At 47.6% G+C, this 24,966-nt stretch overlaps 1 protein-coding gene across 10 annotated transcripts in view; it reads right to left on the bottom strand.

The window, feature by feature from the left end:
- Window positions 1-24,966, bottom strand: part of LOC142590639 (uncharacterized) — a 139,644-nt gene that overhangs the window by 15,662 nt on the left and 99,016 nt on the right. For 9 of the 10 annotated variants that reach the window (XM_075702996.1, XM_075702997.1, XM_075702995.1 and 6 more), the window contains 2 exons: window positions 11,239-11,367; window positions 5,087-5,148 (listed from right to left, as the gene is read on the bottom strand). In XM_075702996.1, coding sequence (XP_075559111.1) covers window positions 5,087-5,148; window positions 11,239-11,367 — 191 coding nt within the window. Of the gene's footprint in view, window positions 1-5,086; window positions 5,149-11,238; window positions 11,368-24,966 lie in introns of those variants that run through there. The other variant, XM_075703003.1, reaches the window with a different exon arrangement.

Here is a 24,966-nt window from a genome sequence, read left to right as displayed (position 1 = left end):
GTGTGTGAGCCCTCCTCCTCCAAAAAGGCGTGTAGCCTGCGATGACGTCGAACGATGACGTCGAACGGAGTGCTTATAAGCAGCGATTGTCGGCTGCTAGAGGGTGCTCGTTGTCGTGCTCGAAATGTACTCGTGAGCTGTGTGCTCGTTTGCTGTATGCTTTGTCTTGCGGGCTCCATTTGGGAGTCACGCTAGACTGTCGATGTATGTCTTGTTTAAACTGTAAATAATGTAAATAAACCCTGTTCACCTAGTTCCTCCCAAGTTCCTCTCTACGACCTTTAACTCCTTCAAATGGTGGCAGCGGCGAGATCGTCTACAAATCCTACAACTGGTAACAGTGGTGGGATCGTCCGACAAATATAACATCTGGTTGACAGCGGTGGAATTGGCCTACAGCTCGGTGAGATCGGCCTGCGGCTCGTAGATAGGCCTACGACTCGGGAAGCAGCAACGGCAGCTCACGGACGTTGGCACATGGTGACCGACCGGTATCCTGATCACGTTGGAGGCGACTTGGGATTGACCACCTCTTGCAACTGACTGGATACGGCGGAGGACTGGTGATATGGTGCTACTTCAGTGGGTAAGCGTTTGGTTTTGGCTGTAAGATTTACTAGGCTTCAATTTCTCTGTGTATGTAGATTTGATTCGCTGGGATCTTTTACTTGTATTCTGATTTGCGTGGGTATCGCAGCAAGTATTGCGTGACAGCAGAGCCAAAGCTTAAAGTAGCGACCATGGTCCTAATGTGTTTGACGAGAGCTGACCTGTTGTGGTTGTCTGAGGAGATCGAGGTATACGTAGAGGAGGACTTGACGGAAACAGAAATTCGTAAGACAATTCTCGAAAGTGAGAATGACTTGAAATTCATCGAACATATAGGTAACCGAATTCTAAGCAAAAAATGGGAACAAGAAGCAATTAGGTAAGAACAGTAAGAATTTAAGCAAGAACAGGAAAAAGCTAGGCACGAACTAAAAAGTATTAAAAAGAAGAAGGCCTAACACAAGTAACGAGGCAGTACATTGATGCATTGAACAAAGAGATTGAAGGTTTTGAGCAGTTAATCGAGGAAAGTCAACAGCAGCTAGAGAAATCTGTAGGCTGGACGCTGGGAAAGTGGGAGGAAGTAGATAGCAGATTTCAGTCGCAAGCCGAGGAAAATAGCAGTACCTGTGAGATTAGCAGCACGTTCATAGGTGAACTTGAAGTGCTAGCAGCTAACGATGCCTTAGTGGCAACAGAGGCTGTTGAAGGCCAGAGTGAGAGCGACGAGGTGCTGTGCCAACAGAGGACTGTAGAGACAGCTAGGCCAACTGCGAACAAATTGGCACAGTTACCGCGCGTGTGCGTCGCATCTCATGGTATCGAGGTCGTTAGTGAGGTACAGAGTACTGTTGACTCGACGGACACGAGCACCCCTGTTGAGCCAGATCTGCGTGCCGAAGTAAAGTGCGAGCTGGACGATGCACTTGAGGGCAGCTCTCAGGATTGCGAGCTGCGTAGCTCAAGAGAGAATAACTGCATTTTTAAGGGATCGGTGCAGCTCTCCGCCAGTCTAGGTAGCCAAGAGAGGGAGGATTTAGTTAGGAATCATTCAGACTGTGCGGGTAAGAGACCGATCCGGGCCGACGAGATGTGTACCGGCCAGCACGAGGAGGCCAGAAGGCGACATGAAAGCAAGTTCAAACAGAAAGTGCCGCAGAAAGAAGCGCGGTAAAAATTGGGAAGCCGTAGATAAGGTAGCGCAGCCAAAAGGGGCGAGAGGCACGAAAACCCAAGGCGCGAAGAGAAGAAAGGTGCGGTCGTCGTTGATGACGTTGGCGCATGAAACACGTTAGGGCCACCGGTCAAAAAGAGACACAGAAGCATGTTCTGCACGGACGCGGACAAAGGGCATGGGGCAGTTATGTTCCTTGTCAGTCCATCATTCTTTTCGAAGTTCAGTGTAGTACAAAGAAGCGCAAGGTGGCAAGACGAGACCAGGTGGTAGGGAGTCGCGACACGGTCAGTCGAGTTCGTGATGAAAGAGGGGCGCCAGGACACAAATTGGCAGGAGACTATAATGTCTTGAAGGAGCTGATAGTGTGTCAGCCCTTTTGTTGTTCCTGAGTAGCCAGAGTAGCTTTTGAACCGCGACCACCTCGAGTACGGCTCAAAAATTTTGAGTCAGTCGTAAGCGTTTAGAACGGGAGGCCAAGAGAGCTTTCGTAGAAGGGAAACGTGTTCTTTTGTGTAATTTTTTTTTTTAGCATTTGAAAATTTTCGCGAATTGAGACTATGATTTCTTTCAATGTGTAAGGTTTGAGCTTTGTTTGTGTTTTCGTTCGAGAAGCTCTGAGTTTGAAAGAGGTGTTTTATGTAAACATGTAGTTTTGCGAGGTGTTCATCAGTGAGCAGATAGGCTTTCTTTTTTGTGTGTGTAAGTAACCTGAGTGTCAAGGTTATCGTTGAGAGGCCTATCGTAATGTGCGTGTGTATTAGCTAACCTTCTTTTTATATGTTGTTTTATTTTCTAAGGTTAAGCGCGTAGGTTTTCAGTAAGTGCATGATTTGCACTAAGAGCTCTTAGGTCCATTAGCGCGTGTCCTGTGCGGACAGAAGGAAGCAGAAGGTTTATGACTGGGTTGCTCGTGTGTGTTGAGGGCAGCCGTATTCTGTCTTCTCTAGTACGCGTGCGTAGAGCTAGGTATTTGAAGACACATTTGTTTAAAGGTTCCCCTGCCTTGCGTAGGTTACGCAAGTTTGGTTGTTCGTTTAAGGAATGTGTCCTGTGTGGACTAAAGGTACAAATGTGAGTAAGCGTGATGAAATGCTTATGTACGACGCAAGTACGCGTTCAGAATAGAGACCACAAAGCTAGCACGATTATTATGTACCTGTGGAGTTGGCCAGACGGTTCAGTGGCAACCGTACATGAGATAAGTACGCCACTGCGATAGCGTAAGAACAGGCTGTTCGTGAAGTTAGGCTGCTTATGTTCGGGTATTGGTGGTAGAGAGCCTTCGGTTCAGTTCTGCGTAAACCTTTGCTCTTGTGCAGCACGACGGTCAGATCTGGTTAAACTCAGGGGGAACGTGAACGCTCGCTTTGGCGGCACAAAGTTTTGGGGCAAAATTTGGGGTTCCCAGTTGAGTGGCTTGCATTGAAATTTTGATAAGAAGCCTGGTGGGTTAACAGCTGATTCCGGGCGTTTGCACGCTGAGTGGTATTGTGTTGCCGGGATCGACTCTTCTGTGCCAGTTGTTGTGAGATGGTTGAAGGCATTCCAAGTGCACAGGGGTTGCAGAGAGCAAAGCCATCGTCTTGCTCGCCAGCCATTCTCTTCCTGCCCAGCGGTTGCCAGCAATGGCCAGGCGAGATTTTCCGGGCCATGGAGGAGCTGTTAGGATCGGCCTGCAACTATTTCAGCCTGCTGCAGGTGCGTCGATCGATCCGGGGTGGTGGCGCCCTTCAGAGAACCAGTGAGGACAGCGCTAACCAACCGTGAACTTCCTTTGGAGAGCTGCGGACTACGGCAGCTCTGGAATTTAGGGGCGCCGGCTGGGTTTGGGAGTGACCACCTGACTACGGGGACGCAGGTCAATGGATACCATGACGACTGCGCTGCAAAGGTCGTCGGCCCTCGAGAGAGCACTGAAATCTGTGCGGCACGTGTGTGTGAGCCCTCCTCCTCCAAAAAGGCGTGTAGTCTGCAATGACGTCGAACGGAGTGCTTATAAGCAGCGATTGTCGGCTGCTAGAGGGTGCTCGTTGTCGTGCTCGAAATGTACTCGTGAGCTGTGTGCTCGTTTGCTGTATGCTTTGTCTTGCGGGCTCCATTTGGGAGTCACGCTAGACTGTTGATGTATGTCTTGTTTAAACTGTAAATAATGTAAATAAACCCTGTTCACTTAGTTCCTCCCAAGTTCCTCTCTACGACCTTCAACTCCTTCAAATGCTGGCAGCGGCGAGATCGTCTACAAATCCTACAACTGGTAACAGTGGTGGGATCGTCCGACAAATCTAACAGCGTCGAGATTGCTCTTGCTCCATTCGTGCATTTGTTGCACCGACCCACAATGCATGACATGGAGAAAAAAGGTGCCCACGCTGCTTCACTGACGGTCCAAGACAGCTGTTGAAAGCGGAGTGCCGGTTGGGGATCGTTCTGCGAACGCTCTGAACAGAGCAGCCGACAGCGTATGCGTGTGTCGAGCTATAGGCAGTATAGAGGAGACAGCACTTCTGCTGACGCAGCGCACATGTCGTAGTGTGACTGGCAGCAAGCAACACGCGCCGAAAATATTGGACTATAAACGCACGTTCGCGCCACTGACGCTCGCCACAGAGACAAGAGCAGCGCTCCAAAATGCACTCGCGAAACGCACAACAACCTGGTGCGATGTTCGTCTCCATAATACTTTCGTAGTTGGAATGGCTGCATGCTATAGGCGGCATCTAAACCAATGCTTTCCTTTGAGTAATAGCCACAAATCTCAAAGGCTATGCTTTTTGGTACTGCGATAGCCAATAAATGTCACTGCCGCCATGTTTTGGACATTACCTGGTGCCGCTTCTCAGCAGAACAAAGAGCCTCGAAGATGCAAGAGGAAAAAAAATGTGCAGCACCGCGACCGCATTTTCATCTTGAAAGACTTTACAGGGGGAGAGAACCAACCTGCAACAATGCCTCTCTCTCCAGTCAGGCCTAAACAAAGGGCGGCAGATGGGAAGAGCTAAGCTACACAACGACGCCAGTATCACTAACATGCTCCTGGGCACTAGCACTCTCCCCACACACGACGGCACGGAGTTCGATTATCGGTGGCAGTGCGGATTTCAGTGTGAATTAGCGGGATGCATTACATATTGCTTTCAATACGTTGTTGGACGGGCCACGGCGGCTACTTCAAATTATTCGAAATTTCAAATTAACGAGTTGTGATAACAAGCTTTTACTGTACATAAGTGTTCTTGCATTTCGCCCCCATCAAAATGTGGCCGAGACCTCAAACTCAGCAGCGCTATGCCGTAGCCAATGAGCTAGCGCCCTGGCTCTTCTCTCAACAGTGCCACTGGTGACTCAAAGGAAGGCACTCACTTGGAGAGCCGTCTCTCGAGCACCTTCTGTGTGGCCAAGGAGAGCTTCTTTGGTGCCTGCTCCTGCAATGCAAGCGAGGATTACAACACAAGGTGCGAACACACACACGCACATATGCACGTACATGTGCACATGTGCCTTTCTTTTTAAAATTCAGGGGGCCCTGAAACACTTTTTCACAACAGCAAGAAAATGTTGCTCACCTGTCATAGAGGCTACTGTGAACATGTAAGCCAAGTATTACTGCACTGCATGCAGCAGCGAATTTACAATCTCGTGTCAGAAACAAAAAAATCGCTTCCTCTCACTTCCACAACGCCGTTGTGGAGCATTACCAAAAGCATTTGGACCCACCAATGCTTTTGGCCAACTTTGTGATCGCGAGAGCAATACATAATTGCTAATATTGAGTTAAATAAACTAAATATACATATCTGTGCGTACGTGCACGCGTGTGTGTGTGCATGTGTGAACTAAAAAAATATCATTTCATCTTTGCGCTACATGTAGCTGTCTCAGCTGCGCATGGCCTCTGAGGTGGCAGCAGCGTGCTACTAAGCATAGAGTACCGCGACCGCCACAGAATGCCACGATGAGCGCTTTCACTGCCACAACATTCAACTTATGGCCGAGGCTTTGCCCTGTGGCGTCTCTGCTGTGGAGCTTCTAGCGTGCTAGCAGAGACAAAAGGAGAAAGCCAGCTATTGGTGCGATAACTCCACTTATATTTGACGAACAGAGTTTTATGCTTCCTCTTAAAAGAAACATCAAAATGTACCATTCAGGACTGATTACTGCCCAGTTTTGATGGAAAGGCCTTGGCAACAACTATTTACACTGTAGGTTTATCTAACGCATCACAACAGGTGCTTCTTTTTTCTTTTCTATGAGTTTTATGATATGGTTAACTTATGTTAACTTAAGTAATGATAAGGTGTTCCCTTTAGAAGAGGACTATGCTGTACACTAGGGTGTTTTAGCTGTTTCCCACAAAACACAAGAGCAGGACATGTTCGTACACGAGCACGGAAAACTGCCCATGGGAGCATGTTGGACGCCTGATTTATATACAGTAGAACCTCGTTCATACGATTTGGAAAAGACCTTGAGAAAAAAACTTACTAACTGGGAAAACGTGCGATCCGAAGTAACTAAAAAAATTGGACAGGCTCAATTATTGTTCACATTTTACCTAACGTGAGGCGTCACGCGGATCGTTGCAGAACGAGATGGCGACGCGCATTGAGCAGGTGTTGCTCCGGCAGCCCAAGACACGTTTTGTTGCTTTCCTATTGCACACTGTTTTAAAGGGACACTAAAGGTTACTATTAAGTCAACGTGGACTGTTGAAATACCATCACAGAAACCTCGAAACGCTTGTTTCGTGTCAAGGAGAGACTTATTTTAAGAGAAAATGCGTTCTGAAGCGTCCGCGTACCTCTAGCGGAGTTCAAATCGCCCGCCCTCCGATCGAGGAGTACTAACATCATGGTCTCATAGTGACATTGCGCCATCGGTGAGTAGAACGGTGCCCGCCGACGGCGCTACTGCTTTTCTACGCAAAACGCAAACGCGCGGCCAGAAACAGAGCCAAGACAGAGCCGACAGCAGAGCGAAAGCGGGAGTATGGTGGCTAGCGGAAGGAGAAACGCGCGACCATGGGGCTTTTGCATTGCCCAGGGGGCGCTGCGAGAAAGGTGCTAAAAAGCGCCCTCTGTCTTAAAATGGGTCGTACCAAGCTCGGTCGTCTGCTTCGGAAAGCACGTTTACAATGTGGACCCGCCACTTTCGGTTGTGTTGTAGCACGACCTCCTGCGTATATCGGGCGCCGAAGATTTTTTCAGGGGTGGCACGCTGCGTAAAGGCAAGAAATTATGCAGTGCTGAATACGTGTACGCCGTTCAAGAATTAGGCGGCAAAGTTTTAGCACGGTGTCAATCGCAAGTGAAGCGAGTCGCGTACGAAGTGGAACTACAGGTAAGGTTTGCACGCTAGCTGCTAGATTCAGGCGTGCAAACGCGAGGAAATTCGTGCTATAAATGAATCCACAGCAGCGATAAGCAGACATCGTGTGTACAAAACTGCTCGAGCACACGACGGTACGCACCGCGATGTACGAACAGCTCGAGCGCACGATCGTACGCGCCGCGACGGCAGCGGTCTTTCGACGTGCCGCCAAACGGCGGGCCTCCTGCAATCTTTGTTGACTGCATGCCGCTAAACTGATGCAATGCATGTGAGCTCGCACGTACGTGCGAATCGCGCTGCAGCGCGAGCTCGTGCGCTGCTCGCTTGATGTAGCTTTTAATGACAGCGCTCGAACATCGATGTGCTGCAATCAATATTGCCTTGCTGCGCTGCCTCAACGTGCTGGCTTGAGATCAAGGATGAGCGCATTTAACTCTCTTAACCTGTGATGCTCGTAGAGTAGTAGTGAATTGTCATCGAATGAGCCCGACCATTTGTGCTCATTTGCACACACTTCACCACTTCGCATCGGTGGAATTGTTAATTGTCGCTGTGGCCGGGTCTCAAATAGTGAATTACCAGCCATGCCTGCTGCTATGTTGGTCTGCTGTCGGTACTGTAGGTGCAAAAGACCGAAATTTCGAACGCCGATAATCAAGCAAGCTTCAAGACAGGCGAAGCAGTCAGCATGGCACGAAGTTTCGCTTACTCAGCGTGACGAACTGCAGCTATGCAGCGCGCCCGACGCTCCACTTCGTGAGGCCTTGAAGGAAAACGGTAGAATCTGATGTTGGGATTCAGGCCTTTTTGTTCTCTCCGGATCGGCATCACCGATTCCTTCTGCTCCCAGCATTACGTCCCACGGCACACGGAGAGTCCGTTTTCGTTAAACTATAGGCTGCGGCGAGCTTGCAGCGTGGTTGGCGTGGTCTGTGAGAAGTGACGAGCCTTTTCGCACTCGCAACAGGGCATAAAAAAGTGCGAATCGACGCAAAACTCGGCCTAGAAACGTGCTTCGCCACAGCCAGGGCTCAATACGACCCAAGCTGGCACGACCCAGATGTCGTTTCCCGCACCGCCACCAGGCGCCGCTACTATACCTCAAACTCCAGCACAAGACGCCCATAAGCTGGTACTTCATTCTATGATGCAAACTTCGACGCCCGTCGCAATGGACCCTGACACTGACAGATTGGCTCGCGATGGTGGGCTCAACTTCAGCGATTTGAGCACCGACGAGCGCGACCTCCTGCTGAGGGCTCGCATTGCCGGCGTCGTTGCGTACTACGACGGCGGCCTCGACACCGGCTCTCCGGAGCGGGAAAGCAACGAGGGCTTCCCACGACATCACATGGACGTGGCATTCTCGCTGCTTGTTCCAAATGAAAGTTTCGCGAGCCAGCAGAACCCTCACAGCACGACGCGATAACGAAACTACTGAAACTCCAAAGCGTGCGCGGCGCAGAGTCGAGCGAAAACGAAACCTTTCGAACACCCATATTACTGAAGGGTAACGTCAAAATGTTATTTTTTCTTAGAATCGAATAGACGTAGAAAAGTAACATTTTTTTCCGTCTTATAATCGAATGAAATGATATTTTTAATACGAGTAGTTGAGTATTAGTAACACAAATTATGAGGAGTGCTTTCGTCATCGGGCTAGTACCGGAATGTCGCTGGGGGGTCTCAAATCGTGTCATGCATTTACCTCAATTTCTCGGTTACTAAAGCTCTGTTCGCGATTATATTGACGCCTTAGACGTTCTAGAACATTGTTCTACCACTTTAACTTGATTTTCTGGTAACCTTTAGTGTCCCTTTAAGAAAGTGAAAGGAAACCAAGACGAAATCGAGCTGGCGGGGAGCGCCGGATGCCACCAAAGCAAAACGTGATGCCAACATATGCATCACCTCAGGCATAAAATGGTGGCACATTTGGATTGTCACCCACTAAAAGCACACAGTGCACTACCAATGACACTACACACCATGTGCTGTAAACCAGATAGGTGAATATACTTATCACAGTAAATTTGGTTGCAATAGCTATGCATGCGGCAGGCACCTATATGTTGTTTAGGCGACCACCTGGACAGAGATTTGCTGGTACAGTAAAACCTTATTCAACTGTACCCGCTTAAACAGTAGTTTCGTTTTAAAAGTAGTAAAATCACATCCCCGACACATCGGCCATTAAACATAATGGGTTTTGTATCCACATAAATTGTACCAGCGTATTGCGTACGTATTGGTTAACACGTAGTGTTTCCACTTTTCGTCGCGCAAACACGGCGGTGTGTTGTCTCCATCGGACGGCCCGGCAGAACAAACCTCAGAGATCGGAACAACGGCCTCTCAGTGCCCTGTGCGTTTGCGCATGAAGCCACATCAACACCAACATAATTTCGACGCCGTTCCAAAGAGCGTTGTGGCATCGTGCAAGCAAGGACTACCGTTATTTCTGAAGCTTGGATAAAAAAGACACCGGGTGCTCAGCACAGAAGAAAAATTAGACATTGTTCGTGCTATTGAATGTAACACAAAGAAGTCAGCGCTGGCACGTGACAGGGATCTAGTGCTGACTACAGTGTGTGGCATTTGGAATGCCAAGAAGTTGCTTGGCAGTGCTGCTGCGACAGCGAAGAGATGTGGGCTACGAGGTTCGACTTTTCGCCATCGTTGCCGCTGTTGTTGCCGAAGTGTCGCCTAGCGACAGTGATGAGGTTGACACGGGAAGCGACAGCACAGGCGATTCAGGCCCAACAGTGGCAGAAGCTGCGCGTTACATCAACTTCATGAATGCAATCGCCGCGACGAGAACAGCACCCCACAATGAAAAAGGCACCCCGCGACTTCTGCAATGTTACCGCGCCCGTGCACGGAGAATATGCAACGCCAACAAGGAATCTGCCATGTGAGTGTTTGCCGAGGGGGCTGGCTGAAATGCTGGCTTGCAGCTTCAGTAAGTTTGAAGCCGCTGTCGTAGTTACTAGGCCGCTGTGGCATCAAATGAAAATAACACTTTTGTCGCGCGAAGTGAATAAGTACTGCATGTTCTTTCCCCTTCCATCACACTCTCTCCGAGTTCCGTTTTTGACAGGTAAGTGGACGATCTTGTGCTATTTCAGTTAAGCAGTACTACCATTTAGTACCTACTTTTTCCAAGCTCCAGCCAACTACAGTTTAATGAAGCTTCACTGTACCAAAATAAGAAACTGTTCGCACTGTAGATTTCACACGAGATTGGCAGCTATATACCGTTCTCGATCGCATACACATCGTGCTTTTTTTGTTCACATGGAATCTAGCAGCCAGAAAATGTACACGATTGCAGTCTGCAGTAGGGAACGGCGCCGCGTTCCTATTTACCTATTGCCTATTAAAAGCGTGCACTGCACTTCGGACGACACCACGTGCTGTGAAACAGATAGGCGAAGATGTTCATCGCAATAGGATTGGCAGTGATAGTTGCGAATGCCACGCGCAACGACCCTGGTAAAGATATGCTCGTACCAAAATGAGAAACTGATTGTGCGCCGGCGTTTTCAAGCGACAGGCAGGCGAGTATTGCGGTGAAGCTGCCGTGGCAGGCAAATATGTACTGTTCTCGATCGCGCGGGCCTCGCGCATCTTGTGTACATGGAATACGCGGCTAGAAAATGTATTATACAATTGCAGTTTGGTGATGTACTGAGCGTTGATGTCGAAAAATCGTGTTTTCTGGGAATGTATGAACTGGTAAAAAATGAGCTTAAGTACATTGGGTCATCTTTTGTGTTCTCGATTGCAAACGTTGGCACCGGGAAAACATACGTAATGGCAACATATCAATGAGGTTCTACTGTATATAGGCAGTTATATGGACACTCCAAGCACGTTTTTGGCATTGTTGTCAGTGTGATGTCCTATATAAATCCAAGTGCGATAACATCGTGGCCATGCACTGCATGCTGTAGCCGTGCTAGTGGAAGTGTGCGAGGGTGAGCGGAGGATGGTCGTGGCTCGATCTTACAGGCACAAGGAAGGAAGGCAGAGAGGAAGCACGCCATCTTCCATCACGTGCAAGGCACTAAAGGAGGAGGAGGGTTCTACTGAGGGGTGCTATTCTTAGGTACATTCTTGAAAGAGTGCTCTTGTAGCATGCCCCTTGGACTTGGAACTACTAATTTAAGACCAAGCCTCACCGTGGAGCCCTCGGTGATTCGCACATGTGGACGAGCCTTCTGTGAACGCAGCTGTGCAATCAACTGCATCCTCTCGGCAACCGGAATGTTGAAGAACACATCATGGAGCTCGTAGCACGCTGACGTGAGCTGTGGTTAAAGCAAAAAATAAATAAATGCGCATTATGGAAAGAGATCCCAATGCCCAATAACGTACAATATGTATTAATAATATATTAAGAATGAAATTATAAGCATTATTTACTACCATGCACAATGGAGTCACCAACGCTTACAGTCTGTGCTCAAGTCAAGCTTTTGATTACAATTGCAAATTTATGTTGGCTTTAAAATACAAAATACTGTAGCACTCAGACGAAGTGACGAAAAAAGTCTGTGGTCTTTCTTTCACTTTTGCAGCACATTTTATTTTAGTCCCAAAACCATACCGAATTTTAAAGAATGTATGTTATGTTTTCTCTTGCTCAATCAGTCATGTTGATGAATCAAGAAAAGAAGGATAAAGCCAACCCCCAATTAACTTGAATGCGACCACACAGCCTTCAAAGCTGAAATTGATTCCATAGTGCAAAGACCACTGAATTGAAAGCTTTAAATTTGTAAGAAAATTTTCTAATTTTGTGCCAATGACCTCTCGCTAGCACAGTTAAAGCTCTATATAATGAAATTCTCAATATAAAGAAGTATTTAACTTTTCATGTCTTGTCCACAGAACACCATGTATTTAGAACCTCAATATAACGAAGTGTGTTTGTATGCGATTTCAATATACAGTCAAACCTCGATGTATAGAACACGGATATACCTAATTATTGCGTATATCGAACACTTGCCTGGTATCGAACACCTGGAAAATTGCAGGCATTTATAATTTTTTAGTTCGAATGGGGCCAGACGTAAAATGGATATATAGAGCTCCGCCACCCCAGACCACGTGCGCTCTGTTGACAGGCGGCGAGCTTTCCCGCACACCCTCGAAGACAGCGGTGGCGTGATGGGCGTTCCCGATTTCTGCGCACTATAGCTACACAGATCGATCGCACCGAGGGTGCCATCTGAACACAGCAGCGTACGCATGCGGCGGCTTGGCTTGTTCGACAACGTCAACGACTCATTGCATTTGTCGCACTGACTCTTGGGGCCACACTCTGCGCCTGCCGCACCTCACAAGGACTGGCGGTTTGCATCCACAAAGACACGCGACAGCACATGCTCACAAGGCTCATAGACATCTTGGCAGATGCCGCTTATAGGGCCCCTCACCAGGCGCCATAGCAAATTTTAGTTATACTACACTGGAAGCTGTTACGTGTCCTCTAGGGAGTATTCTGCCATAAAAAAAAATTTCAAATCGGCTAATTAATAGCAGAGATAGAAATATTTATGTTGCAAACCCATGATTTCAGGAGGCGAGCTTCACTGCAAACATAGGCGCTCTCTCCACTCGCCCCGTCTAGCCTCAGCAAGCGAAATTCCTTCCCTGCATTCTCCCATACTGGGCCTCAAGGATCACGTGATGCATACGTCACAGGCACCGCCTTCACTTCTTTTTTTCTCCTCGCTTTTCTTTTTCTTGTTTCTTTTTTTTCTTGGCGCTGCACACTTCCGCTGGTGGCGTCCCGTGCGAGCTGTTCTGATTGTCTGGCTTCATGCAGCACGCGACTTTGCACGCTGTGCACAAGGACATGTGACTAGTGGTGCAATTTAGTGCTACATGAATATTCAGGCAGAACATGTGGATCGCAAAGCACAATCACGAGCTGGAACACGGCAGAAAATGGCATAGTTTTGGCAAAGATATGGGATCGTTCCCCACCTGTGGCAAGTTGTTTTTTCATCCACTTTCATTTCCATGAACTTATACTTTCTTTAATTAATTTAGTAAGTACAAGTAATTTCCCCTATGTTGTCCTTGGTGTCAATGTTTGTTGGCTTCTTATGATATTGGTATTGAGTGTTTCAACATGCTTCGATTGACGGACATGGAGATCGCAGCAGAAGTAGCGGCCAAACGAAGAAGCTGCCGAGGTTGATCCCGCAAGCGCTTACGTTGCCCCGTTCCCGACTTCAAGTGGGGCCCCGTAGCTGGTTTGGTCTTTCTACACCGCTACTGCAGTGCAATAGAGAGCACCGGCATATCGCTTGTGGATCATTTCCATGTTTAAGCATGCAGCTGCCAATGAGAAGCAGGCTACACTGCTGCAGTACTTTCAGCCAAATAAACAAATACTTTGTGCGAAGCTTCAAGTGCGTATTACTTGCACCAGGATTCGGGCAGAATCGGGGATCGTTGTTTGGGGCAGGCATGCGACGCAATCGACCATGCATTCACAGCTGACGAAGTTGGTGCGGCCTATGTGCATTCGCTCCGAACAGCGATCCCCGATCGCGCCCTTCGTTCATTGATTGATTTGCAGAAGTTTTTTACGTGATTTTATATATCGAATTCTGGCTATATCGAACTAGTTCGCAATCACTGCACTGTTCGGTATATCAAGGTTCGACTGTAACGAAATTTCACCTCTGCCACAAAGGAATGCCAAGACAATAAATGGAAACTTCCACAGACACCGAGGGTCAAAGATTTAATTACAAACAGCTGCTTGCAAACACATTTCTCAAATCGTGCGCGACGCAACAAGAGTGACCGCGGTAGTGAAGCTGCATCATGTTCCGTATAAAATACAAGTGCGATAAGATCCTATCTCGCCCCACGCACATTGTGCTTTAGGTCCTAGTGAAAGTTAAAGAGGGTGAGACAAGAAGCATGGTGGCTTCAAGAGTGCTGCCTTCCCACATGAGCAAAGGGAAAAAGGGGGAGGGGAGCGAGCTCACAATCAAGCGGGCACGGGAAGGCAGGGAAGGGGGCACAGTGGAGACAAGTTGGCGCGCATCTTGGCCGTGGCTGCACACGGCTGTAAGTGTGGCTGAGCATATACGCAGCCGCACACCCTGCTTTAGCAGTAATTTGCGCTGCATGTGCAAAGAGTGGGCGTGCTGAAATGGCATGGAATTATGCAAGCTGTCTTACTGCATGTTTAGTATTGGAGGTTGCGTAATATCGAGCTTCGTTGACCCATGCAGCCAGAGGCAGACGAAGCATTCACTCCCTGCTGCCGCCGCTTTTCATGATAGCATCATCCTAGTACAAGCAACGCTATCAGCCGCGGGGGCGGAGTGCACGCGAAAGCACTGATGGCTTGGCTTAGTTCATATTGCCTATGTGAAGATATGGTCAACATATGTGGCATGAAACAGTATCATTCGTCACAGACTTGCAAATTTATCATAATAAATTGTTTTCTCATTCACATTTGATTTGTTCAATTGTTCAATGATTTGGAGAATTCTGTGGCCCCTTTCCATGTAAGAAAAATTGATCAGCGACTGCATAAAAGGTCGAATTTCAATACAACAAAATTTCGATACAATGAAGCAAATTGCCGATTTTACCTACTCCGTTATATCAATATTTAACTGTATTACATATAGTTGAATTTGATGTAATGAATGCAAAATAACAATATATCAGATATAATTAATCTTGGACTTGTTGGTACAGCATCTCCTATTTTGTTGTAGCACAAGCTGAACAACAAGGGCAACAGAAAGGCACATCCGACAGACACAGCACTAACTTTCAACAATATATTCATTTCAAGTTCTCATCACAATTAATCCTTTCAGGGCCGATTTTTTTTGTTGCAGATTCCAATTCTTCTTAGGGACCTATTTCGAAAAAAATTTCATCGTAATTTTTCTAGGGTGACCGTAAAGTGAGAAAAAAATATTTTGCATTGGTATATATATATATACTCTTCATTCATGAATAACAATCATAAAAAAGGAAATAAACTTATAAGAATTAAAAATTTGACACATTGTTATACACACAGTTCAAGGCTTTGAAAATGCGCACACGAAAATGTTTCCCACGTCAAATGTTCCTGCTCTTACACTAATACGTACGTCTATAGCGTAATAGAACTGCGTAGGTGAGCACACTCAAGAATACTGTGTGGTTGTGTGCCCATCAAAAAAGCAAAATGTTTGACAAACTTCCGCTAATTTTCATCTTACTGCCAACCAGAGGCAATTAGTTTTCGCGAGTCTGCAAAAAAAAAAAAAAAAAAAAAAAGGAAAAGGAAAGGAAACGCATGCACAGCGGCATCCTTCCTATGGGCACACCTGTGAGCACTAAACGAGCGAGAAACAGGCGGTTGCCCTTTGAGCGATTAGTAACAAGATAGCTATCAGTCTTGTGAGCGGAAGAAGCTGAAACCGCCCGCGGAACAGAACCCAAACCGCCGTCCGCCCGCGCAAGCGCCAATGCGCTAGCGGCAGTATACAGACGCGCCGGAGCAAACTAGCGTTAAAACAAACCATGTAACGAAAACCGAGAGAGGGAGGTGCGAAAAAAAAATTCCCTGTATTCCCACATAGTGGCAGCACATGAGAGAAAATAAAAAGTTAGGAAATTGGCACGCTTTTTAAACGTACAGACAGCACCATAAACATATGGCATCGAGCATTTTGGACTTGTTCGCGGAGCCGTATATTTACGTCATTAACCCTGAAAGGGTTGAGGGAAAATGAGACATCCACCCAATCGTAGCAATTGCTGAAAAGGAAACCCATATGGGTTCCTCGAAAGAAAAGCCTAGCAGTTGAAGAAAAATTCATCCTGGTCCGGGACTCGAACCCGGGACCACCGCCTTTCCGGGGCAGCCACTCTACCATATGAGCTAACTAGGCGGCTAGCAGACGGCAGGGCAAAGTCGAATTTGTGAACAACTCAAAGCAAAGGCAAAAGTTTGACGCAATAGTTCTGCAGAAACTCACAAGGTGGAGAGAAGTTATCACAACATATACCCTTACAACATCATACAAAATGTGTAAAAGCTCGGTAAACATGAACAAAAAACAGGGAGCCACACACAGCAGCACTTTTCTGCTACACAGATTGACAGACATGTACATGTTCAATGCAAACAGAGATAATCAAGCTCTTTAGTGGATAAAGAAATTGAAGGCTTACTGAAGCAAGCGTCGCCAAACGTTGATATGTGTCTAGCTTCTATTATCAAGCATGTCATCGTACACCTGCTTCTACTCATGATGACTGTTTCTTTAAATCTGAGTTTGCATTTGCATCTTTGCCAATGGATGGCAAGAAAGCTGTCAGCAGCCACATTGTTTACTTTGTTATTGTGTTCTCGTAGCCTATAATTTATGCAACTAAACCGTATCCACTTAAGCAGTAGTTTCATTTTAAAAGTAGTAAAGTCAAATCCCTGACTCAGTGGCCATTGAACATAATGCGTTTTGTATCCGCATAAGCCGTACTAGCTTATTGCGTCCGTATCGGTTAACATGTAGTGTTACCACTTTTCGTCACACAATCACAGCAGTGCGTCATCCCCATCTGAACAGCAAGCCTCAGAGACAGGAGAAGTGACCTCCAAGCGCCATGTGCACGTGTTTGCATGTGAAGCCACATCGACGTCAACATCATTTCGGTGGCACGCAAGCCATGTGCAAGCAAATACTGGCGTCATGCCGAAGCTCGAATAAAAGAAGACGCCGGGTGCTCAGCGTAGAAGAAAAATTAGACATTGTTCGTGCTATAGAATGCGACACGAAGAAGTCAGTCTTGGCACGCAACAGAGATCTAGTGTTGACAACGGTATGTGGCATTTGGAATGCAAAGAAGTTGCTCAGCAGCACTGCTGCAACCGCGAAAAGATGGCGGCTATGAAGTTTGACTTTTCGCCATTGTTGCCCCTGTTGTCGAAGTGACGTCTAACGACAGTGACGAGGACAACACGGAAAGCGATAGCACGGGCGAGTCAGGCCCGTCAGTGGCAGAAGCTGCGCGTTACGTGCGCCGCATGAACGCAATCGTCGTGATGACAACAGTACCCCACAATGAAAAGGGCGCCCTGCGACACCTGCAGCGCTACCGCGCCCGTGCACAGAGAATATGCAACACCAACAAGGAATTTGCCGTGCGAGTGTTTGCCAAGAAGGGGGGCATGACCGAAAAGCTGGCTCGCAGCTTCAGTAAGTTTGAGGCCGCTGTCAACGCTGCTAAGCCACCGCGGCATCAAACGAAAATGACGAGACTTTTGTCACACGAAGTTAATAAATCACAACCTCCTCTACAAACTTTATAGAGGAGGTCGTGGAATAAAAACTACATGTTTTTGCCCTTTCATCGCACTCTCTCTGATTACCATTTTTGACAGGTAAGTAGGCGATCTCATGCTATTTCAGCTAAGCAGTACTACCATTTATTATGTACTTTTTCCGAGCTCCGGCCAACTACAATTTAACGAGGTTTCACTGTACCAGTTTGACCAATGTGGGATCGTCCACATGCGAGAGGAATGCGGTATACTACACTCATCATACAATCAATGATGTCAATATCAATACTAGCAACAATATAAACAAAAGAAAGGCTGGTCATCCCTTACACACACAGCTTCTCCAACAGATTAAAAAAGACTCCTGGAATGAGTGACATCAACATTGTTTTTTGGCGCCTAAAAAATTGGTGAGCCTGTGTAAAAACACAAGGCCAGAAATAATCGCAAGTACCGCATGCGAAGAGGAACATAATAACAAATTCATTGATTGTATCTTTATAACAATATTGTAGTTTTGGCACACAAAACCCCAGAATTTAATTTTTTTTATATCATCATGCATATATATAACAAATATTGGTTATAACTAAGGTACATTCATGTTGAACATGAGTATGTCATAATCAAGTGCAACTGTAGTGAAAGAAATGCTCACAAGGTGGCACAAGCGTACAGTTGAGCAAACGTCATAGTGTCACTGTAAAGATGGTCACCGCACTTCAGACGTAAGCTAAGTGACCACAATTCCTGTTGTACCAGATTTTTGACAAGTAAAGAAATGGAAGCTGTTGAAATTAATTGGAGAATGAAAGTTCAGTATGGTAATGCATGTTTGTCATAGCAGCAAGTGTATCAGTGGGGCGGAAAACTCACAATTCATGTGAGGTCTGTGAAAAATACTTGTCATGCGAGTCAATCCCATCAAGTTGCGATGCCAGAGCACAATGACACTTGTCCTCATACTGCTCATGTGATGGTTGAAACCATTCGACATCTGTGCTTTGATTGTCCGCTACATTCTCTTTATCAACCTGTCACTAGATTATTACAGCAAAGTTGTATATGGGTAGCTGATTCATTTGTCTATCCATTTGTTGCTTGTACGCCGAAAACTCCTCCGGCGCAACGCCATGCGTATGCATGAAATCAAATAAAAAAAGAAAGAGAAAGAGAGGCACGCAATTGTCTGTGCCAGTATTGACGTCGTTTCTCTCCGTCGCAGCTGAGCACATGCACAGCAGTTTCTCTCCAGCTCTGAAATGGGCAGGCCAAGCATCATATGTACTCCTGAAGAGCAGGTAGCTTTCAATCAGCAATGCCGAAAGCAGAACCAGGAACAAGCTCGTCCACACCATGCCGATGCTGCAGCCCGGCCACAACAAGAGGCTCATGCAGCAGAGCGCAAGCAGCAACTGCCTAGCAAGGATCCAGTAGCCTACGAAGCTGTTGTTTATTGAACCGTCGGGATTGACCTAGTGATAAAACACCGGGGCTGCACATTTCAGCTTAGCTGGTTAACAATCTGTAGGAGTGCTTGGGCAGTGATTCTTTCTAGAGTACAGTCGATCCTGGATATATCGAACTCGAAGGGGATCACGAAATAGTTCGATATATCGATAATTCGACATCTAAAATATGCATGTCAAAAACTTCTCTAACAACTCCGCACATCTCAAGGCAGTTTCCCGATGTCGTAACTAACGGGAACTTACCGATCTGTGCCTCCAAGGCGCGTAAAAAAACCAAAAACACAGAGTGTTGACCAGAGCACTTTATATTGGAAAAAAAAAAATCTGTGACCTTTGCTTGCTTTTTCTTCTGCACCATCAAGTTCATTAAGCTGTCCTCAAGCTTGTTGACAGTGTCCAAATGAGAAATGCCAGATCCTTCCATTGTGCCACAACAGCGACGAATGACGCTGAAAGCTGATGCAAGTTCAGCTGCAGTGCATGGTGGTTGGACTTCTTCGTCGCAACGTTCGCCGCTGCTCGAGTCTGCATCCTCGTCACCCGTGATGTCAGCCACAATCTCCGCATCAGCGCGATATGCTACAGCTTGCACGCCGTCATCAGTGCTGACGAAATCGCGTGCTGTAACGCCGCCTGGGATGGCACCTGGGAATGCCGAGAGCTCGCGAAATTCACTGTCCAGGCATCCAGCGTCATCGTCTTCGCTGTCAAGACATCCGTTATCTGCGGCTATCACAAAGTCTGCTTTGCGGAAGCAGTTCACAATTGTGCTTTTCTTCACATTGTTCCAAGCACCAGCCAGCATTTGAATGGCTCCGAGGAGGTCCACCTTGAGTTCGATTCCTAATGGAAGGTTGATTAGGAGCCTCTGCACCAGTTGTCGTCTGTACCCAACCTTAAACGCTTTCACAATGCCTTGGTCGAGAGGCTGAAGTTTTGCTGTTGTGTTTGGTGGCAGAAACTTGAGGTTGATCTGCTTTAATGGGCAGACGACATGATGGGCCAAACAATTGTCAAGAAAAAAACAAACTTTGCAGCCAGACTTCTCCAGTTCGGCATCCCATGCCTGTAGCCACTCAACGAAAAAATCGTGTGTCATCCAAGCTTTCTTATTGGATGCGTAGCGAACCGGGTGGCCTTTCATGTTCTTAAAGCAGCGTGGCGACCTGCTCTTTCCGATAACAAACGACCATAGTTTGCATGACCCATCCATATTTGCAGCAAGCAAAATCGATACGCGCACTTTGCTGTTCTTTCCACCATGGCATGCAGTGCCCTTCAGATGCAGAGTCTTGTTTGGCAGCATTTGCCAAAACAGTGCCGTCTCATCTGCGTTGAATATTTGCGACGGCAAAAAGCTGTCGGAAATATTTGGCCACTCTTCGGACAACCACTTCTCTATGTGACTTGTGCTAGTCGCCTCGCTTTCGCCCAAAAGGGTCTTTCCAACGATGCTGCTGCCAACCAGTGCCACCAGTGAAGCTTCCTTCTTCGAAAGCCACAGCAAACCATTTGGCCTTCTTCATGAGCATTGGGCCATCAACAGGTATGTTCTTGGCACATGTCGCCAAAAACCAGGTGTACAATGCCTTCTCGACCTTGTCAAAGCTTGGGACGTGCACACGACACGCTCCAGGGCGATTGGACTGCACTGCCTTCAGCTTAACATCGGCTTTGTTCTTGAGGATCGTACTCAGGGTGTTGCGAGGAATTTCCAACGCCGCGGTGACCGACGACTTTTTCTCGCCAGCCTCCACCCGTCGAAGGATGTCCGCCTTTGTTGAAAAATCCAAATTCTTGCGTTTTTTCCGGCCAAGGCTCCGGAACACATGCCAAAAGCGGAAAGAAAAATGCACTGCACCACACGAGTCTCAAGCTTTCACGTTGGCCTCGTGAATAAAAGGAACAAAGCGAATCGAAAGACTCACCACTCCGCGTCTCCGCACTACCACAAGCCCAAGCTGCACTGACCTCGTTCGTCTCACTGCGCCAGTGGTGTCAGCCAACCAAAACACAGGAAACGGGCACCTGCGGTCAGCGTGGTTTCTACCTCCCGCTTCCCTTTCACACCCAATCGCACTCCAAGTGCTCCTCGTCCCGTGCCTTTTACCCACACTCCCCTTTCTCAGAGTGCAGGGCAGGGCAGCGCGCGTGAGATCGCGGGAACATCACGAGAGCGTCGTGAGGAGAAGCGCACTTGCGGGGGTGGGATGCGATGGGAGAAGCGCACTCGCAGGAGTGGATTATGGTGGGAGAAGCGCACTTGCCGGGGCGCAGCTCAGCACGGAGTTCGATAGATCGATATGCTGGTGCACGAGAGTTCTATATATGCGAACAATAGCACTATACTTTTGCATGGGATTCCCAAGGGGATTTTTCAACTGTTCGATATCGGCAATAATTCGATACATCTGGGTTCTATATATCCGGGATCGACTGTATATCAACTTCTCAACTACTAAACTAGTACCCCGCATCAAGTCATTATCAGTTGTTTGGACCCCTCAAGGAAGCACAGGGCGGGAGTTCTAATCAGATGATGAGGTACACCAAGCAGTGTATGACTGTGCAGCCAAACAAAAAGAAGAAGAGTGTGCGAATACTCGAATATTCAATTTCTAATCAAATAGAGAATGTTCTAATCAAATTGCAAAATGAATATATAATATGTATTCGATTCGTCGAACATTATATTTTCCGAATATTGGTACCTTCAGTGGAGGACTTGGCCGTGTTCAGTGCCTTGATGCGCACAGCACTCCCACAGCGTGGAATCTCTATTGGTACATGGTTCAGCGAGATCAACGATGCCGACAGACATTATTAATGCGGCACGCACAGAGGGATCTACAACAGCAGCACACATGCAAAGAATGACAGCATGCAAAAAGATCGGTGTGAATAGCCACTGGAAGACTTGCTGATCGCATTGATTTTGCGAGTTCAGTGTTCACGCACACAGATTCCCACAGTTTGGAGCTCTCTGCCTACATGCCCGCACACAGCCAAACTTGGCACGCACGCTCGCGGTGGTTACTGGCTGGTCGACTGCGGACTCAAATTCCACTTCAACGGTCGTCAATCCAACCTGTACATGGGATATTACGACCGGTCACAGATGAGCTACACATAGGAACATATTAGAGACAAGCTTTTCGGAACAGTTGGCGGCCCATTATCATGTCCGCCGGAAGCGAATTTTCGTCACGGCCACAACACTGGTCACACTCTCTAGGCCAGTAGGCCCAATAGGAGATTCGTCATCAGGTATCAGCGACTTAAGTTAACGGTTACCGTATCAATACAGATCTATTCACAGCGGTCGCACATGCCAAAGAAAAGCCGACAGACTGCCTTGCCAATGAAAGTAAGTACAGTCGAACCCACTTATAATAATATTCAAGTGCCACAAAAATTCCATTGTTATAACTGGATTGCATGAAAAAATCAAAACAGGGGGATGGCAGAGCTGTTGTGCGAAAACTAATGGTGGGGAGGCCAGTATCCCTCCTCACCACCTTCTTCCATCCGGCTGCTGATTGTGTTCACTCATTTAACTGCTTCCTGGGCGCTCCGATCTTGTGTAACAAGCCACAGCTGCCGGTGTTAAAGAATGGCACTGTTACAACAACTGCAATGAGGTGTCACGGGTGGCAAGTGATATGCGAGCACCACCGAGGTATCGCTTTGGTGGCCCCAAAAGGGGCCTTTTAAAGATTGCGAGAAGGCTGCCGTGGCAGTCTGTCAGCTTGAGAAATCAAGAAGAAATGCTGAGAAGAGATCGCCACAAGCATCACACCATGTACTTCCCAATGGCTTGCACGAGAAAGGCCTATGTCTGTCAGCCTTGCATGCTTTATGCGAAGCTTGCTGACATCCTTCTCCAAGGCATACAAGTGCTCCATGTAGTGCAGCGGAATGTTTCTCACGAGAAAAAAGCCCTGGAGGGACTGAATCATCTGCCGGGCCTCCTGTGAGGATAACATGAGGCAGCCTGCCCTAATGCGTTATCACTGCCCTCGTCGCCGTCGCTATCTGATGCAAGCATCATCTCCATGAGACCATTAGTCTGTGGACGGTAAGACGTAGTCAGCTTGTGCTTGGTTGAGCAGGACTCCAGGATGTCGGCAATGACTTTAGAAAGAAAAAACACGGTCAGTGAGCAGTTGATGTGGAGTGCCATGCTGCAGAATCACGTCGCGTAAAAGAAAATCGGCGACATCTGTGGTGCAGCTCATTGGAAGGGCTCTGGTGATTGCATAGCGTGTAGCGTAATCTGTCGCCACAGCGACCCACTTGTCACCAGATGTGGACAGAGGGAAAAGGCCAAGTAAGTCCAGGACAATGTGAAAGAACAGCTCTGAAGGAATGTCGAGCGGCTGAAGGCACCCGGCAGGCAGCGTCGATGGTGTTTTTCGGCGCTGGCATTTCTCACACGCCGCAACACATTTCCGGACGAAGTGGGCAAGGCCTGGCCAAAAGAAGCATCGGCGAATCCGGTTGTAGGTGCGGGAGACGCCAAGGTGACCTGCTGTAGGTAAATCGTGAAGTTCTTGGAGAACAGCTGACTGGAGGTGCTTAGGAATGACGAGGAGCAGGGCAGGACCGTCGGGGTGTACATTGTGGCGGTATGATACACCATCCCTGAGAACAAACAAGTGGAGGGACAAATCAGAAGACGAAGATTCCAAGCCATCAATGATAGCACGCAAGGTGGCATCACGGCGTTGCTCGTCAGCAATGTGTAGCAGCTGAGAAATGGAGAAAACGCAAGCGCAGGCATCCAGGTCAGGGTCAGCCGGTGGTTCGTCCACTGGATAGTGTGATAAACAGTCTGCGTATTGATGTAATCGGCTCGACTTGTACACTACTGCATAGAAATGTTCTTGCAGCCGCAAAGCCCAGTGACCAAGCTGGCCAGTAGGATCCTTGAGTGAGGAAAGCCAGCAGAGCGCGTGGTGGTTCGTGATGACAGATAAGTGCGTGCCATACAAATACGGGTGAATTTGGAAACTGCCAAGACGAGAGCCAGGCATTCATGATCTGTAAGCGAATAGTTGCACTCCATTGCTGTGAGGGGGTGGCTAGCGTAGGCGATAACACGGTCTTGACCCTGTTGGCACTGGGCTAAGACGGCTCCGATACCGTGACCACTACATACCTGCCAACCCTCCCGATTTGCCCGGGAGACTCCCGATTTTTACTGAACTTTGCGATTGTACGATGACTGTCTTATATCTCCCGAAAAGTTGTCCCTGTTCGAGCAATAATGGTTTTTGCGAAACCGACACCGTGGAATCTGCAGCCACATCGTAATCGTCAGTATCACCAACGGCTGCACTAGCGCCATCGGTATCATCGACTAAGCAGCCGACTACGGTGCCTAGTAAGCCGACCAATGCCAGAGCCAACCTGGCTCTTGCATTTCATGCATGCGTTCAGCATGCATTCCTCCATGGTGCATTGTTACTGCTGTTTGTGTGTATGATTAGTGTTGGCTAGGCCGTGTGTGCGGTGAACCATGTAAAGTTAAAAACCTCGTGTGCTTGATGCCATGGCGCTATCAAAGCCCAAGAAAAGGTATTCGCAGACGTTTTTGAGATCTTACACTTCTGAATTTCGGTGCTTTATGACATTAAGAAAAGGAGAACATTTTGCATTTTATACAACGTGTGGATGCGACGTCAGCGTGCCTCACGGTAGCAAAGGCGACTTCAAACTGCACATTTCTATGGCGAAGCATCAAAGCTATGTTCGCACCGCTGAGCAGCAAGACAACACAGTGAACTTTCTCCAAAACAACTGCGACGACAGTGTCACACGTGTGGAGTGCCTGTTTATGGGATTCCTCGCCGAACGCAACCTACTCCTTAGTGTCAGCGACCACGTTGGGCCTCTTCTATGTAAAATGTTTCCGAAATGCGACGAGGCGAAGCGTTATAGATGTGGACGCAACTCTGAAGAATGTGGAGGTGGCCAACTTGAAATTTATTTCACAAGCATCGCTTTCGAGTCTTCGTTTCTTTATTCAGAGTTTCCCTCATCTACTGCCCCGAGATTCCAATGGATTTCCTGAAGACGCTTTAGATGCTCTCGAAACTGAGTTT

The sequence above is a fragment of the Dermacentor variabilis genome, chromosome 8 (genome assembly GCF_050947875.1).
Source record: "Dermacentor variabilis isolate Ectoservices chromosome 8, ASM5094787v1, whole genome shotgun sequence".
NCBI lineage: Eukaryota > Metazoa > Arthropoda > Arachnida > Ixodida > Ixodidae > Dermacentor > Dermacentor variabilis.
This window is presented reverse-complemented; position numbering and strand designations above follow the sequence as displayed.